General features: G+C 38.9%; 1 protein-coding gene across 4 annotated transcripts in view; it reads right to left on the bottom strand.

The window, feature by feature from the left end:
- Positions 1–18,767, bottom strand: part of MACROH2A1 (macroH2A.1 histone) — a 55,383-nt gene that overhangs the window by 9,288 nt on the left and 27,328 nt on the right. Inside the window, exons 4-7 of one of the 4 annotated variants that reach the window (XM_090020730.1) lie at positions 18,301–18,498; positions 15,736–15,843; positions 5,897–5,987; positions 2,103–2,192 (exon numbers count right to left, since the gene is read on the bottom strand). In XM_090020730.1, the coding sequence (XP_089876856.1) occupies positions 2,103–2,192; positions 5,897–5,987; positions 15,736–15,843; positions 18,301–18,498 (487 nt within the window). Of the gene's footprint in view, positions 1–2,102; positions 2,193–5,896; positions 5,988–7,578; positions 7,679–15,735; positions 15,847–18,300; positions 18,499–18,767 lie in introns of all 4 variants that reach the window. The other 3 variants (XM_090020729.1, XM_090020728.1, XM_090020727.1) reach the window with 3 other exon arrangements.

The following is an 18,767-nucleotide window of genomic DNA, read 5'->3' as shown; positions in this document are numbered from 1 at the left end:
GAGAGTGGCAGAAGTACAGACACAGTTTGCAGATACTCAATCCTGGTTGGAAGCTGCACTTGCAATGGACCTGGGGAAAGCAAGAGGGGGAGCAGCTCCCTGCTGCCTGGCCTCAGCCTGGGCATGAGGAAAGCCCCCTTCCTCGAGCTGGGTTGTTCTGAACATGGCTTGTAAAACATTGCCAGCTCCTGCTTTGGTAACTGTCTGGAGCTACTGCCATGTATTTCAAATGAAGGTGCTTTGAAAGAGTAAGTATTTTACACAGTTTTCTATAATATTTATAAATGCAGCATGCCAACCTCTACTCTAGGATAAGGACTCTGCTTTAGCCCCTGCTGGGTTAGGGGAATTTCCAGATGTGTATGTTGGGATGGGAGAGAGAATCCCTACGGGGCCAAGGTATTTATTTGACTGGACACAACTATTCTCTGGGAATCATCCAGCTGGGAGTAGAGTCCTTGAGGGACACTTTTACTGGTCTAACAGAGAGACTTGCCCTAGAATAGGACTGCAAGGTCACTCCCTTGGGTTTAGGGGAGTGGAAAGTAAATGTTCCCTCTAGCCTGAAATTCTGTTTTGAGCAAAGCGGGCCTGGTCCACGTAGCAGGAAGGTCAGTCAGAAGATAATGCTCTGCCAATTCTATAGTTTTCTCCACATACGAACTCTTGCTAATAAAATAAGCATTGCATATAAATGTATATTTCCATGTTTGAGTTTGGATAAATAAGGAAAGTCCAGAGTGTGTGAAAAAAGTGAAAATAAGCACCATGAGTAAACAGCCATAAGTTTTCCTGTCATATTCCAAGGCTTACATTTTTTCCTGGGTTTACTCAGCATTTATTTTGTAAACTGCATGTACTCTATTTAGTTTTACACTGTAAACACAGATGGCAGAATCAGAGTTCTTTACTCACAACATATATCAGCAAGTTTACAGATGGCCTAATATTATGCTTTGTCATTTATCAAACTTTATTGCTCATATATTAGATTTGTTCAGATGAAAACTGATAAATTTGACATCACACACTCATAAACTTTTACAAAAATCGCACTACTAGAGAAAGCACTGAAATAATTTCTCTAGGTAGCCTGTTCCAATGCTTGACCTCCCTCATAGTCAGAGTTCCTCCTAATCTCCAACCTAAATTTCCTCTGCTGAAACTTGAGGCCACTGCTCCTAGTCCTGTCTTCTATGGCCACAGAGGAAAGTCCACCTCTGTCTTTTCTTGACTTAGAAATTTTCAAGAGCAGGTTGGACAGACACCTGGCTGGGATGGACAGGAGATGCGATTGTGGGATTGTGAATTGGATCCCATCATGTTTTCTTGTCAGGGCAGGGGAAACCTGATCCTGGGCTCCCTTTGCCTTGGAAAGAAGCAAGCTCTTGCAACTGGGAGCCCCTCAGCTGACTGCAATAGCCTAGGAGCTCAGGGTGCACATGGGTCCCCCCCGAGCCGGGAGCTCGGACACGGCTCCCAGTCGCAGGGATTCCTGGCTACATATTCAGTTAATGGCATGATAGCAAGCAACTACAAAGTTATTACACATATTTTGTAGAATTACTTTGCAGATTATTCCTCGTTTAATAACACCATTAATTGATTTAACATGTGGCTGGGTGACTGGCTAATCATGCCATAAGAGTAATGCGCAGGTGGGGCCTTTGCCCCATCAAGGTCATTAGAATCTTGGTATAAAACATATGCTTTGTAGGAATGGATTTAAAAACAGGCTTATGTGCTTTATTGATTTGGATGTTAAGAAACAAAGATATCTTCCAGTACACACAGACATATGTGCTGATGTATGCTTATGTACATAAACACCTCAATACTTGTTTGTGAAAAAGGATGATTTTTATTTTTCAGTATTAAATTAACGCTTGACTTTGTCATCACGTGTGTGTGGAATTTGTGGTCTTTCACTTTTGACAGGGGGTCAGATAACAACTAGAACAGAATCACTTGTGCAATTGCTACATTAAAATTCACAGCCTCTGAGTGTGACTTACTTGCATATAACATGCAGAAAAACTCAGTTAAAAATCCCACAGCCTACAAAAGCATCATCAGTAAGTTTGCAGAGAATTAAGCCTCACCTCCTGCTACTTCCAAGGGCCCATTCTTTTTGCGAAGCTCAATGACCGCCTCCACAAATTCTTTGCCGCCTTTCTTTTCCAAAGTGCTTCCTGAACAAAGACAGGTTTTACTTTACTTTTTCACTCCTAAAGCAGAAACATGATTCATCCTTTTATGTGGTCAGACATCCTAGATTTTTCTGCCCAAACATTTTTGGGGACTGCAAAGTAAGATCTAAACCTTTTGGGACTTCACAGTTAGCTAGTCAGTTAAAAAAAAATAAAAATAAAAAACAACCCCAAGCCTCTCATTTGCATCCCTTTGCTGACCTCACTCTCTGATTTCAGTGTCAAGATCTGTGCAATTACATCCCTGGTTGCCTTCTTACTGCAGAGCACCTGTTAGTGTGCAGTGTTTCAGGAGAGGGCGCTCCCTCAATGCTGCTTGAAGGTTCAGCATTCCTTCCCTTAGGACTCATTTCCCCTTTCTGCTATAACTTGTTTTTAAAGAGTGATTTGCCACAATAAGAATTTGAAACTCACCTGATCTTGGTCCCTGACCCCAACAGGTGGCACCAGGAATGAAACAGTCTCGTGAGTGCAGCGGGCTGCTTTACTTGGTAACTGCCCAGATTGTTGAGCCACCTTCAACCAAGAGGAAGAGCCTCAGAAATAAGGAGAATCTCGAAGGAACATATTCCTCCAATGAACTTCTCTAACTATTGCTAAGGAGCTGGACACTGTCGCTCCGGGAGGAAGAGAGCTGTGCAGTGTCAGGGTAACACAGGGGGTGTGCTTGACAAAGGCAGTCCAACACTAAATGGTTTAGATCTTATTTTGCAGCTCTAATTTTATATGTTAATAAGAAAATAGCCCAAGAAAACATTTTCCTAACTACTTAAGCATCCCAAATCATTTTGCACTGTGCATATGAATTACACAGGTAGGTAAAGTAAGAAGCAGTGCTATCAGAAAGCTTGTGATTTGAGATATTACTTCTGAAAATTGATTTCCAAAAATCCAGGACTAGAAACTCTTAATACATCTAGACATTTACTTGGTGAAACCCATTCCTTTTACTGGTCAAGAAGAAAAAACTGTTGTGTTCTGATGGAAGTGCACATATATGCTCAATGACGCCTCTGCTTTGACATCATTATTAGTTTCCTGCTCCCCCCCACCCCACCAAAAGTTAATATTAAAAATATTTTGGAAACAGTAACTGAATGCATTATTTGTATGCTAACTTCCTGGGCTCACCTCTATTTTTTTTTTAATAGAACTGTATTTCACAAAGAGTGTTGGTAGTTTAAAAAAAAGATGTATCCCATTTCATTAGTCACGATTACTTAGCACTGGGAGTTGTGTTTAAGTATGGACTGAAAGTTCCAGACCTTGTAGGCCCAGGGTTTACATTGTTGACAGCACTCATCTCAACTTTTCAGTATTTTGCCCTGGGATTATTTTCACACACCTCAACATTTTTTTCCTCATTAACTCCATAGCTCCTCAGAAGCAATTTGGACTGCTATGTGATGAGGTGAACTCTCCATCATCAGAAATGTTCCAGATGGCGCATTTATAGCTCTGCTTACAGAACCAAAGAGTGAGAGCTAGCTGGGGGAGTGGGCAGGTGCACAACCTGATCTGAGCTGCTGGTAAGGATTAAGCAGGGTCCTTTTACAGGTCTGCCAGGACAGAGAGGGGTACCCTTTGCTAAGCCTATTGAAGAGGCATAGCTAACACTGCCCTTGTGCAGCCACCTTCCCTTGGGCATATAGGAGTGGGGGAAATGGGCTGTTAACTCAACCAGTGCTGAAGCGCACACTGTGTGCAGCCCTGATCCCTTGAGCACAAATGCAGGAGAGGGATATATAATTAAATCTTGCATAGAATTTATGATAGGAAAGATCTGTTAGATCATCCATATTAGTTATAAATGTACCAGGAAACAGGACTTCCTTTCCTTCTGCTGGGCATTTGTTTACTGTTAAAAAACCAACCCCTCCCCTCCCCCCCCCCAGTAATTTATTTAAAATGACAGTTTCACTTTTTACTTAAGAAATTTGATTCTTTTCTTCTTGTAGAGCTGAGGAAAAGAAAAGAAATTTTCCATGTACATTAACACTAACATCTGCATTCATTTTTTAATTAAATTCAGTCTCTTCTTTAATTGATAGCAAGGCTTGGAGTTTAAATTCATACATTAATACTTTGCTGTAAATCAGCTTCATCCTGAAAAAGGACACATTGCATTTAACCTTCTTCCACTATGTTAGTAAAATTCTTGAATGTCTAGCTTCACAGCTTCAAGGTTAGTGGCTTATTTGCTCACAGGCATAAATGTGTGTCACTCCCATGAGAATAAGATCATTATCTCATGCTTCCCAACAGGCATTGGTATCAGTGTTGAAAACACAGCCCAAACAGAAATTTAGGCTCGTAAAATGTTTAGGATAAGCCCACAGTACATTTATCAGTTAGAAAAAATTTTCAGCTGGGTAAACGTTAATCATGTGAAGCTAAGCATTTGTGCACCTTTATTCTTTCTTACAGCAGTCAGGAGGGAAATGGAATCTACACTGAATTACGAGCAGTGCAGCTCTGATATAAAGTTTCTTTGTAGGCTACTTGCAAAAGCAGCTCTTCAGCAAAGGTGAAGGATGAGTCTGTTAGCTAACGGACTCGCTGACTTCAGAAGCATGTTCTTTAAATACAGAATACTCCTGAATTTTCCTTCTTATGCCTCAAACTTCTTTTTGATTATCAAGTCTGAGGCCATACCAGCTCAAACTGTTATCTCCCCTGCTCTAATAAACAAAGAAGGGTTGGCTTGGGTTGGGCATTACTTGGAAGGAAAATCTTTAGGGAAAACTCAAGGTGGTATATGAAGTGCTGACAACTCTGTAGGGGATGCTCTTCACTTCAAACAGGTACTGAAATAATGTCCCAAGCACAGGAGGCACCATGTGGATGATGGTGATTAGGTTAAGATGAAATGTAAAACTGAGTCCGTGATCATGTGAACACACCTTTTTAATAAGAATGTGTTACCACTCTTAGCAACAATCTTTGCATTCAGTCCAAATTACAGGTTGCACAGCTACATTTTGTTCGCTCACGTTTGCTAGGCACTTACAATTACATCTAATACCCTGTGAGAGGGTAACACACTGCTTTGAAAGTGCTGGGATGAAAAGTTGTAAACAAACCGGATTATTAAGAAAAATACAGAGCTCTTGTTGTCTGCCATACCTTTTCATCAGAGCAGCATGTCTGAATAGTGTGTAGCAAAGTTTTGATGTGTGTGTACGTGAATACAGAGATAGCTCACTAGATAATAGGTCTATGCGTAAAGTGTGACAAAACTAAGTACTGAGTTTATGAGTTTAGAAATTCCAGATGGGCTACATCCAAAATGTCAGATGTGAACATCTCAGATTTGGCAAGTACTAGAATACTGAATCCATGTTAGAAATGTAAGGGTTATGGATTGACTTTGTTCAAAGCTAGGTGTTTACAAAGCCAAAAAAGAAACAATCCCATAATCTCCTTTTATTAGGAACATGCCTGCACTGCACTTCTATTTCTTGCATTTCAATTTGGGTGGTGCATTCTAATATTGCTTTTAAATGTCTGATTTGACAATGCAAATCAGAAGGGCCCAACTTTGCACATACTCATTTCTTTTTAACTTCAGTCAAGACTGCTGGAAGTGAGAAATGAATGCAGATCTGCATAGCTACGGCAAGCTTGTTGCTGCTGATTGACCATGCACACACATACAAACTCCGCAGCACTGAACTTTCCATTACCTACTTCACCACCGGTGTAGAAGTCAGAGTTTGTCGGGTGAACGACAGCATCACTGTCGATCGTGGCAATGTCAGCCTGTACAACTTGCAACTACAACAGGTAAACAAATGTATATCAACCACGTTGGACAGAGACCCATGGCAGGCTCTACATTTATACATGTACCAACGGCCATGTTTTCCTACCTGTACAACTCCAAACCTGGCACCAAAGGAGTTTTCAGAGTTGTGTGTGCAGGTGTGTGTAGAGAAGGCAGAATGGGGAGCAGGAGGAGGAGGACGACGACATATTTAAATAAATGTTAAAATGACAAGTCAAAGCAATCATGTGAGATCATTTCTGAAGCTTTAAATCAGCTAACACCCCATTCCATTTTGAAGAAACCTATAAAACCAGTACCCCACAGAGCATGATACTAAAGTATGCAGTCTGCTTAAAAAAAAAATTCTGGATCATCAAACCAAACAAAATAACTAGTTTCTCCATTTTGTCAGCATCAATAAATGAGATGGCCTTACATTTTATATTTTCAATTTCCCATCATTTTGTCTGCTTCTAAATCAGAATTCTCTTTCACACTGAGGAAATGTTATATTTGTAGGCAGAAGTATGTGGTATTTGATTTTTTTAAAGCACAGACCCCAGTAAGATTTTGAAATTTACATTTAATCCATCTAGTTATATTATGTTTCAAAGTCATTTCTTTTTTTTTTAAAAAAAAAGCTTGATGGTAATTATTTTCTTCTATCAATCTGTTTATTTGTTTTTAGAAACAAGACAGATGTCTGGCCAAGCAAAGTGTAAAAAAAAGACGTGTATATTTTGGAAGGCTCAAGTGCCTTCTTTTTCCTGGTATTTACACATATACATATATTTATGAAATGTAGTGGTAATGGAATTAAATTTACTTTTCCATGAAGGAAGTCTGAAAAATAATGAAAGTAGCAGGTATAATCAAACAGATATTAAAAACAGTTCACAGTCCATGAGATGTACCCAGGCTAATACTTTTTCTAGTACATGGACTTATGTGAAAGAGCAATATTTTATTTGGAATGGACTGAAGCCATAAAAACCATATACCATACCCAGTAATATATTTTCAGGTTTTACATTACTATAAAAATCAGCATTTGCTCTAGCTGAATATGGAGGTGATGGAGAGGGGGAAATTTAAAACATCATAAAAAAAACAAACTACTTGATCAAATGAAACATGAAACTAAGGCATGGCCATCATTTGGGGGATACTGAATTATCTGGTCATGCCTCTATACACACTTCTGTGCCTATTTTAGTGAACCACTGAACGTAAGAGATTGCAGGAAGAATGGAGAAACTTCTTATTTTGAAATTAACCTGACAAAGAACATTTTAGTCCTCAAAGAATCCACATAAGAAACCCCCCCAAACTAACTAACAGTCACGTTTGATCATTATGGAAAAGAATTTAGACTACATCTAATTTTGACTGCACTCAACTTGAAGACAAATCACTAACAAAAGTATATATACTTAGATTTGGTGCATACTGTACTTCTTAGGTCTTTAAGAAAACAGGACCTGGAAGATGGCATAAGAATTTGGGGCCTAATTTTCACGTCTGAAGCTGGAGAGAATAAATTCTGGGTTCCATAATTTTCATATGACTGTTAGTTGTGTGAACCCATTCCCCATTTACCTAGGTCATCTTTAAGGTCAATGTCAGCATTGGTAGGATTGATAATGGCCTCCACCTCGAAGCCGGCTAAATTACTGATTTCACTGTGAATAAGGTTCAGCTGAAAAGAAAAGCATGAGGTGGGAAATAACAGGACAGCTGGGAAATCACAGAGAAGCTGCAGAAAAGTGAGCTTTGCAACACAGATGGAGATAGCATCACTGCAAACAAATATGCAAAATAAAACATGGGTCAAAGGGTTATTTGTCCAAAAACAAAACCAAAAAAAATCAAATTTCAAACACAAGACTCAAACACTGTTCTGGACGTTGACAGCAAATGGATATTCTTCTTAATGAGCTCTACTCTAGTTATAAAGTTGTCTGGAATTTCTGTGTTGATGTGGGAAAGGGACAACCGCCTCTTCCTTCCCCTTGAACTCTTGGTACAAAAGGCACTCCAATGACTTTTTAAGCAGCAGCTTGAGTTAATTAATTCTTTGTATGTCAGGATTTTTTCAGTTCTGGAACCAAATGTGATGGTTTTAACAGCTCTCCTTTTCTTGTGGAATCCATTATATGTGAAAGTGATTTTGAGGAACTGGACATTTATGTCCAAAAGGCATTGTCAGTCCTAAAAAGGATGAAGCACTTTTCCTGCAGATGTCTGCACTTGGTAACTTGAATGTTTTTTTGCCTATCTCTGAGTCACTTTGGTGGAAGTGATGGTGAAGTAGACGAGTAACTGTAAGGCTGTCTATTTTCTTGTGCTCCTGGCTTATGGTGCAGAAATGTTTTGCAACCCAATGTAGTATTTTTAGGTGCTTTCTTTCTTTTACTCTCAAACATTTTCCCCGCTTTGGGTCAAATATTTCCAACTGCAGTTGGTAAACCATGTCCATTTATGCCTAATCTGAGACCACTTTTTATTGCAACACTTATTATGAGATTAGGATTTATCACTAGTTTGTAGTTTGGTTATAAAATTATTAGCATGGACATCTGGAGATTAACCTTATATTTTATCTTTTTTTTAAATGATACCATTATTAAGTGACATGTTAGGTAATGCAGGTTATAAGATCTAGCTACATACTGTGAGCAGGGTTTATGAAGTATTATATAAAATCAAAAGTCATGCTCAAATGAGAAATGCAGACTTGTCAAGGATGAAGAATCTAAATTACAGTATCATACCAGGAAGAACATTTTTTGGAAATGCTCAGTGGTGCATTCTGTTAGTGCAATTTATTCATCACTGACAGCAAATTTGGGAGGCTCATCCTAGTCCACATCATAGAAACCACTCTGTACTATGGGGCCATTTAATAGGAGTGTCAGATTGCTCATGATAGATCCATCAGAGTAAAGAGGCCAGTGAGGACTGCAGCACACTGACAGAGCTGCATGATGAATGCCTCAAGCCACACTGGGCGTTTATATACGTGCTCTGGAAGTTGGGGGGAGCGGTTGTGCTTTACTTACTGTGGCTCCGAGAGCTGCTCTAATTAAAGCACCCGGAGCATCTCGTGTATCAGCACCCTTGTGCTTCAAAATGGCAGCAAGGGTGCTTTATTTAAAGCTCATCAGACAAGCTTTAGATAAAATGCCCCTGCCTCCCTTTTGAAGTGCAGGGATGCTGATACATGAGACGTGGGAGTCTGCTGGAGTGCAGTAATTACCACACTGCAGCAGATTCGATTAATCAAGTCTGCTCCAACATGCTGGAATTGCAGTGCATCAGAGCAGTCTCCCTGCTTGTGTACAGGGACAAACTGCTCTGCAAGTGACAACAATTCTCCAAAGCCTTTGATTTTTAAAAGCATCAATTTATCAGTTAAAAAAAAATCCTGTTTTATCGTGTCCAGAATAATCAGTAAATTTGGAAAACAATGATTCCATCTGTAATCTCCCTAGTCATCTGGTAGGTGATGACAACAGCAATGTGTATTATAATTATGTCTACAGCTGCAACTGGGAGAATTCTGGGCATACACTTAAATGGTGGGGGGGTTCAGTAGCTGATCAGAGGCAATTACTTAAAAAGAAAGTTCTCTTCATTCAGAGTGGGTTTGATACAAAGTTGGCTGAAGTTGGAATGAATACTTCAATAAAATCAAATGCATTAATGCCCAGTGCTGGGGTTGTAATCCATATTCCAGAATTTTTACAGCTCATCTTTACATATAGCTTTGATTCGCGAAGATGGAAAAGCCTGAAGCCACCTCTGAACAAGGGTCCGTAAGAGTGACGTTAACATGCAACCATGTGGATGCTCCAATGACTTAAACACCATGTGCAAACAGAGAAAACTTTCAGGCTACAGAACACCTACTGGGCTGCCCATGCACAGGGGAACCATGCACCAATGAGGACCTTGCTAAGGCTACAGCTTGATCAATGCTATGTGCCTGTTTCTGGACCAAAATCTGAACATGATGACAGGCCATGTGAAGATGACACCTGCTTATCTTCCCCATGTGTGTGAAGGTTAATTTATTGAAAGGGGATGAGAAGTTTTGATATTCCAAACCAGTTTTCCAGTATTACTAAAAATCTGAATGTCCAAGAATCATTAGAGATGGACAAAATTCACTAACTTTTGCCTTATGAAATGTAATGGAAAGTCTTCATTGTTTCATTTTATGCGATTATGATGGCACTTCTTTTCCTTTTACAATGGCAAGTGCATGCATGATTGTTTGCTTATTTTGTATGTGAGAACTGTAATCACTTAATAAAATACTCAGTTTAACTCAGATTAGCGTGCTTTAAAATTGTTTCAAATATGGGCCTATTTTTGAGTTTGTAATGAAATGTGGAAGATTGATTTCCAAATAGCTGTGAATTCTTTAATAGCTCACACACCTCTAGTTACTCACACAATCCAGTCTGCCTTGAATGTGATTACAAGCAACTGCTGTTTAAAAAAAAACCCAAACCAATAAAAGTAGGTTGTATCCATTAAAATAAGAAGTTGTTCATATGGGGATTTAAGCTGTAATACAGGTTTAAGCATATTTGTTGCATATAAAAGTTAACTCCTTTTGTTCCTTAATTCCCAGTTTGGTAGATTTTCCCTTCAAATTCTATCCACTCCAAGCCATTTTGGATTTTCAATTTTGAATTCCCTCTCTATCCATACATTTGTGGGATTTGCATAGCACCCAGTTCTTAATGTAAATCCCAATTTACCTAAAAAACCTCCTTCATCCATTGCCTTAAGCTGACTTTCTGCTATGCAGCAGCAGACATTTTTTGGGTTGAATTAGGCCCTTATTGTACAGTGACAGCTATGTAATGTCCACTTACAATAGAAATTAAAAACACTGGTTGAGAATTAAATCCTCTGATGAGAAGTGGCCCAGTATAACTGCCTAACAGTATACAGTACGTACTTTGGAGAACAGAACTGATCCATAGAGAGAGGACCACATTTTTTAAAACAGCCACAAATTACACTAGCACATGCTGCATTGGCATGTACTTATTAGATAATGTTTAAGGTTAGAAGAGCTAGTGTGTGTCTAGTACTTACCCTGTCTGTAGCACTTAACATTTACAAGTATTACTGGACCAAACCTTGGCATTCTTATTTCAGTTAAATTACTTATAAAGTCATGGAAGTTTTCTTGGCCTTCAATTACTTAGCAATTCAATTTGCACCCAAAAGTGGGGATGTCTATTATAAGGCAAGCTGAGATCACTGAAAATACTGACCCTGATACTTATGACTCAAATTTTCCAGTCAGCATATGTTCTGCAATAATTTTGGAAGAAAAAAAAAGAAATCTGATTTTGAACACCTTTGGTTAACATACAAAATAGTCATTCCAGATCCCCAACTGTTTGTAGGAGGCAAATTACAATAGCTGAAGTCTTATGAATACTAATAAATAGATTTTGTGTATAAGGGTTTTCTTCTCCCTATAGGAAGATCCCTGCCATTTCCAAACTGAAACTCTTTACTTTAACTGCAGATTAGTAAAGCTATCTAAAGACTTATGCAAAACACAGTATCCAGCTCTTACATATTTTTTACCATGTTTTCAGTAATCAAATCTTCTGGGCAGATTAGAGTGATAGACAGGACAGTTCTTAAAAGTAAACCCTTTTCCTCTTGCAAGTATTGAGCCAGGAAATGGATTTTTTTCATATTAAAGCCTCATGGATGACAGAGTAATAAGAAGCCTTGCTTTCTCCGCTGGGCTATTAGGACCTGGATTTGCACACCTACCAGACATACTGGAAAGGTAAGCAGAAAGACTGAAAGTAGTATGCTAATTGTAGGGAAAGGTTTTATGTTTTGGATTTTAAGATTTGTATAGTAAGTTTTTAATTCTTGTTAAAGGCACACAATATGAAAGGTGAAATGCATCCAAATCAAGCCACAAATATTTCAAAAAGAACCTCCATTGAAGCAAAGACTGTTCATATAAATCCTTGGCACTTTAGTGCTTCTCAAAGGACCTGCTCAAAATGATTCTCATCAACACATGATGAGGCTTTCTATCATCCCTGCGAGGAACTTTGGTTACCTGTTTTACAGAATGGGAGACTAAAGCGTAGAGACATGAATGTCAGTGACAAAATGCCAGGAATTCAAAACCAGGAGTCATACCTCTCAGTCCTCTATATTAACCACCTGACTTCAACACTTCTCTTAGTATATGGTCAACCATGAATTTTGGGCTGTATTACATTTTTGTACAATAGCCCACAATTCTGAGACTACAATGAATGAAGCAATACCAGATCACTCCTTAGGTTTCCAATAACTTTACATGAATCCTTCTTCTAACTGCTTATAAAAAACGGAAACACCTTTTCTCCCCAAACCCTCTGAAAATACTATGCAGTGAGAAATTTTAAGGAATAATAATGTTAATCATACTCCTGGACAGTATTTACTAGGGCTGTGTGAAACTCCGGTCCCCGATTCGATTCAGCAGAGGTTCGGCTCAATTCGGTGGGTGAATCTCCAAATCTGAATCGAATCAGGAGACCCTTTAATCCCTTCAAATCAAATCCGAACCCTCCAAATCAATTTGGAGCGATTTGACACTTTGGACATAGACACAGCTTTAAATGTTTTTTCTACATACCTCAAGGTACCAGGTGCAGCTTGTGACAGCTGAGATGGTGGGGCGGATGGAGCGTCCCACAGAAGCAGGGGGGAGCCAGCGCAGCGCGGAGCAATAGACCCAGAAGTGGGCCAGAAGCCCTTCCAGTCCACTACAGGGTCTGCTGTGGAGCAGGCTGGGGCCCACTCCCCCGTGCCCCTCCAGCTCAGCGACTGGTGCTTTCTCGGTCTGGGGGGAGCAGCTGGGATCCTCCTGTGGCCAACTGCTGAACCTGAGGGGAAGTAGGGGGGCACCCCGCGTGCTCGGTGGCATACCCAGAAGTTGACTTGAAGCGCTTCTAGTCCACTTACGAGTTCACTGCCAAGCATGCAGGGGCCCCCACACTCCTGTAGGACACTCCATCTGCCCCACCATCACAGCATGATGAACCGCGCCTGGTACCTTGAGGTATTTAGAAAAAACATTTAAAGCTACATCGATGTTCCAATTGCTGATTCTCCAAATCAACAGTGAATCTTCAGATTGGGATTTGGCAGAATTGAATCGGGGACAGTGATCCAAATCAACAAATCAAATCAATGTCCTCGATTCAGGCCAAATCCAAATTGAATACAGCCTGTTTCACACACCCCTAGCATTAACCATTTTTTAGCATAAATGTCTACTGTTTTAAGAAAATTTAATTCACAAATGCAATATGACACCTATTTAAAGCCCCACCCCAAAACTTTAGATTCTTTCCTGAAAAGGGGTATCAGACTTAATGGCTTTACATAAACTTTCAATTATGAGCATCTTTTTAAACAGCAATGTCGCATCTATAACTGACTAAACAGAACAGTTTAACTAATTACAGTCAGCAACTTCTAAAAAAATGCATTATCGCTATGTAATCTATGTAATCTGTAAAGCTCTCAGAATAAGGAAAATGGACATTTGAATGTCCATCAGTAAAACATCACTGGCAACTGAAATTAGGCCCTGGTCTGTTCAACCTACTTGTACAGTAAAACATCACTGGCAACTGAAATTAGGCCCTGGTCTGTTCAGCCCTCTTCAGTTTAGACATAGCAACAGACATACTGTAGCAATACCAACCACCAGCAATTTCTTATTTTGCTCATGCACAGTGGATCTAAACCACGCAAGGTGAGAAGCACTCTTTCATCCTATCAATTCTGTGAATGCTGAGGACTTGCAGAATATGGCCCAAGATCCTGTTTGACCACTGGGAAAAATCACGTAGCAAGGTACACTATAAAAAGGAAATTCTAAGGAATGGTTTTGAAAATATTCCTTATGATCAACAGACAGGCTGTTCTATCCTGTCTGCTTGATATATGCATATGTTCAAAGACATCATGTTCTTAGCCACCGCTATGCAAATGCTTTTTTCATTTTAAAACTTCCCACATGCTTACTCTTACAAAGAAAGCATTCAAAACCAGGATGGTTTTTAAAGAAAAAAAGAGTTTTTTCCAAGGAGAAGCATCACCTAAGTAACTGATTCGTTATTGGTCAGCTCAAGGGAACTAGGACGGTTGCGGACAGTAGGATGTAGGGAATTCTTTATTTGTTAGATATGGTATTTTCCATCTTTGCCTTCTGCGCTAAAGTCTCGTTAACTTTAATGGCAGTTTGTACCGTGCAACTAAAAGCAAAATGTGGTCGTTAATGGCTGGTGAATTTATCTTCTATACATCAGCAGAAGTGCACCGTTCATCTGTGGTTCATAATTAAACGAGCACAATCTGCATCATATTTACATACTTCTGATCTTTTGTGTGTCTGTATATGAAGGCAGAATGAAACCTGCCCACCTCCTTGAGATCAGTGGAAGGTCTGAAATGGGCTTGGGGTGGATGGCCAATGGCAGTATACTCCTCAAGGTGAAGGAGGAAGCCACTGAGTGTGAAGTTCTGGGACACTAGCTAGTACCCCAGTGCTAGACATGACGGATGATGGGAAGTAATATCCACAAGGCAATATTAGGATTCATATAAAGCAATAGAAGGGACCACTGATCTCAGGTCTGTGACAGCATGGCATGAATTGATATTAAATTATTCTTATGGTAACCAAAAGGAATTCAAAATCAGTTTCAAAAACCTAAAACTGCTTCCTTACAGAGATGATAAACTTTGGATTTTAATCAACTAAAATGCTTTGAAGCATTTCAAAACCAGCACTGCAGAACTAGCCAATTAATGCAAGCCAAAGCCATCTCCAAAATGATATTCTGGCCTGGGTTGCAAACTGCACACAAGACGCACAAACTTTTGGCAAATAATAAAATACAGTTATTTTCATGCATGTTAAACTTAGCAGACAAGCTGAACAATGATAAATGGAATAAAATCTTGATACGAAATAAAGGTGAGCCAAGAGATGCATTCCACAATGGGACAAAAATGGTTCATTGCCTATAAATGACTTGGCTACTGAATGATAAAAGAAAGATGTAGCTTTACTTAAAAAAAATTTATCACATAAGAAAAAGATGTGTTTCAAGATAAGAAACTAGTTTAATTTCTTGAATTAAATACCTCTTTAAAGTGATATTTTCGCTTTAAACCTCCCCCAACTCCCAAAGTATATTCACAGGGAAAATAGGATTGATGATATATAGCTTTTCATAAAAGTGTCATTCATTATTGTACAGCATTAGCTTTTATTAAAAAAAAATCTATTATAAACAAATGGCTTAAATAGGTTTTGATAGAAGCTTGTAAATCATTTATATTGGCAATAAAGTGGGCTGCCCTTTAGTAAAGCCATTTCATCCTTAGCAAAATTTCAGCACTGGCAGTTTAGCTGTTACAATTACACTGTCTATGAATAAAAATGTTGGAGGTTACACACTGCAAGGAGAATGTCACTGTGTCTGAACATATGGTTATGTAGGCACATGGAGACCCATTTATAAAACACAATGTTTAAAAACGGTTTCAGGGGATTTCTTTGTTCAAGGACTAAAATGATGCTCCTCCAAGACCTGTTCAGTATTGCACATGCACGGACTGGTTTTGGGAGGGGAAACTCCCCTAAAGCAACACCACAAAATAGGGATTGATTTATCAAATGCACAAACATACCTTCTGGCCCAGGAAAAGGCTTTTGGTGGACAGGACTGTGAATCCATCCGCAGGGGTTCCCTCTGTTGTGCTGTCAGCACTTGCTGATTTGCTCACTTCTCCTTGCTTCTTCTTGCAAAAATATAGTTCATTAGTTTAACTAAGTATGAGATGGAGAGTCTAATATACTGATAAATATGTAGTGCCATAAATACAACTGTATTTACCATGAGATAAATTGCAAACATGAGCTACAAGACTGGATTCTATTCTTTAGTTTCCCATGAAATTAATATTAAAAGGAGGCTATACACATGCATCAAAAGTTTCAATGTTTCCATGTCCACTTCAGCCTCTGCTTGCTTATTGCACAAATTAGAGAACTGAATTAGAGAACTGAACAGTCAAATTATAGAAGAGAAATTTGAATGATGCTCTGAAAATGTTTGTGCATGACAGCAACATAGTTATTTGTGCATGCAAGTGGAGGCATGCCCTTGGCATTCATAAGAGCAAAACTGGCAACTGTCTTAATGTGAAAAAATGGAAAATTCACAGATCTGTTTTCAAACACACGTTTGAAATCAGACCCTTCTGGGAACATCACTAATATAATTCTATTACCTGCATGCCTCCCATCTCAGGTAGAGGTTAAATTCTTTTTAAAAGCAATTCTAGCTTATCCAATACTACCTGCAATAAACATTACAGGGTTTCTCCTTTTTACCTAACCAGATTAGGTAATTGGAACAACAGGTGTTTGGCATAGATCATTTATCAGACAAGAATTAGAATGGTACAATTCTGAAGGGCTGTTAATGAGAACCCTGGTAGCTACTGAAGTTGTTTCAACTCAACAGCTGAAAACAGTGATGATCTTATTTATTTTAATTTCAAGTAGAATTAATCATTGCAACTAACATAAATGTGTGGTACCTCATCAAACCTGATACATGAAACCTGTACTTGGGACACTACTGTGTCTTCTATGCCCCCAAGAAAAATATGTAACATAACTGGTGACTAAACAACTGAAAGGGCTTAGATGCAGGAGTATGTTTTGTTTCTCAAAGCTGTACCCATGCTTTACATTATACAAATGTTTTGCAAATTAGATTTTCATGGGTCCTATTTCAATTCCCTGGGAGTTTATTGTTAGCCAAATACTAGTGTATAGTAAGCAGACAATGCAGTTTGTGTGGAAGAAAAACAGAACCCCACAACAGACTTCCTGCTTTTGTAATCGACTAGGAAAAAAAATCCAGATTCAGGGAAATTATTAGCGCATGGTTATTAGAAGCTCTGTGCTCCAAATGTCAGCTACTAGGTGGACTATGAAAAGAAAAAAAAAAAGCGCTCAAAAATGACTTTCCTGAAAAATCAAGAAAGTAACCCACAAATGAAGCATACAGGACTTGCTTTGTTGAACACAGTACCATTTCAACCACAACACATTAACTGCAGGTGAACTTTAGGCATTCATAATTTTAGCAAGCATCATATTTCACAAACACATTTTAAATGCATTAAATGTTGGTTATGTGGCACCCATGTACAAAAGAAATTCCTAATCTCTGCACATCAGAACGTGGGGAGTGGGGAGGAAGGAGGGGGAAATATTAAATATAAAAGTTTTTCCCAATTTCTTTAAAACAGGCAAACAAAAAAAAAGAGCATATTACAGTTGTGTTCCATTTCAAGTCTTCCCCCTATCAAATTTTGAATGAATTTAAGTAGTCTTTAAGAAATAAATCTCCAGCTCAAGACATAGAAGAATCCCAATTATAGCAAAATAAAATTGATGAGTTACAAGAAGAATATTTGTAATATTCCGGTTTAGCTAACAAATTTATTCAATCAAGCTATATCGAACATAATTTTTCCACTACAGAAAGGGACTGAACTGCCTCCTCTGGTAAAAGGCTCTCTCTGTTTTAGAGAAAGAACTAAACCCATTCTTGAATTTCAATAAATTCACTGAATAAGGAAAATATTATTAAACCTGTTTTGAAAACAAAATTCCCTGGAATATTATGATAGACTTTGTAAAAATGATAGATTTTATTAGCGACAGACATTATAAAATGAGCAAACAAATGTTATGCTTTTCTTAATACTTGTAACTGCAGAATGCTATCATTCCAATTTTGAAAGCAGCACCCAAATCCTCTTTTTCTTAGTGCCACAAATTATTATTCTGCATACAGAACAAGTAAATGTAAGCCCCAGTGTTGACACCATACAGCTGCTGCTAGTGAGACTTCTGGATCTACTGAGTTCTCTGAGAGCCGGTGGCTGCAATTCCACCCTGCTACGACAACACTCTCCACTTCTCAAGCCTCTAGAAAGGACTTAGTTGCTGCTCCCCACAAAAGCTACAGTTCTTGAGCTTAGCTTCCTGTACAATACATGTGTGCTCCTTTAGTGGACTCTCCAGACACAATGTCACGGTGATACTTGACCTTTAATACTCCTTCGGATCAGCATGGAAATCAGTACCCCAGGCTGCCCACTGAACAGGAATATAGACTTTAAGTGATACTCTACTCCTGTCCTGCGAGTTCTGATAGATATAGGTGACTTTACCTTAGACTTTCTTGCTCCTTTCTTGCCTCCCGCTTTCTTTGATACAGTTTTCTTCTGTGAGGGAGACTTTGCCTTCTTGGCTGGCGGTGGAGTGATGATGGCTTCCAGTTTCCCTTTGGATCCCCGCTTCTTTGCCAGCAACTCAGGGTGAATGTTCGGTAATACCCCGCCACTAGCTATGGTAACGCCTTTCAATAGCTATGTGCAAAGAAAGATGTAGTTGTAAAATTGAGCATTAATGCTCTAATTAAGAGCTAGCAGCACTTATTACAAATCCCATATTTGCTTGATACATCAAATATATATTTTCAGTTGCTTCTATGACAGTTCTCAATAAGTATGGTCTCTGAGAAAAAGAAACCTATGACATAAGTTGATCATGTCTTTTTTTTAAACCACACCATTCAGACAGAAGATCTACATATCCTTGCCTATTGTCTTTTGGACTCTAACACAACTGGCTTTCC

The sequence above is a fragment of the Crocodylus siamensis genome, chromosome 10 (genome assembly GCF_052110815.1).
Source record: "Crocodylus siamensis isolate JL-2025a chromosome 10, ASM5211081v1, whole genome shotgun sequence".
In the NCBI taxonomy this organism is placed as follows: domain Eukaryota; kingdom Metazoa; phylum Chordata; order Crocodylia; family Crocodylidae; genus Crocodylus; species Crocodylus siamensis.
The sequence above is the reverse complement of the archived record's forward strand: the minus strand, read 5'-3'. Positions and strand labels throughout refer to the sequence as shown.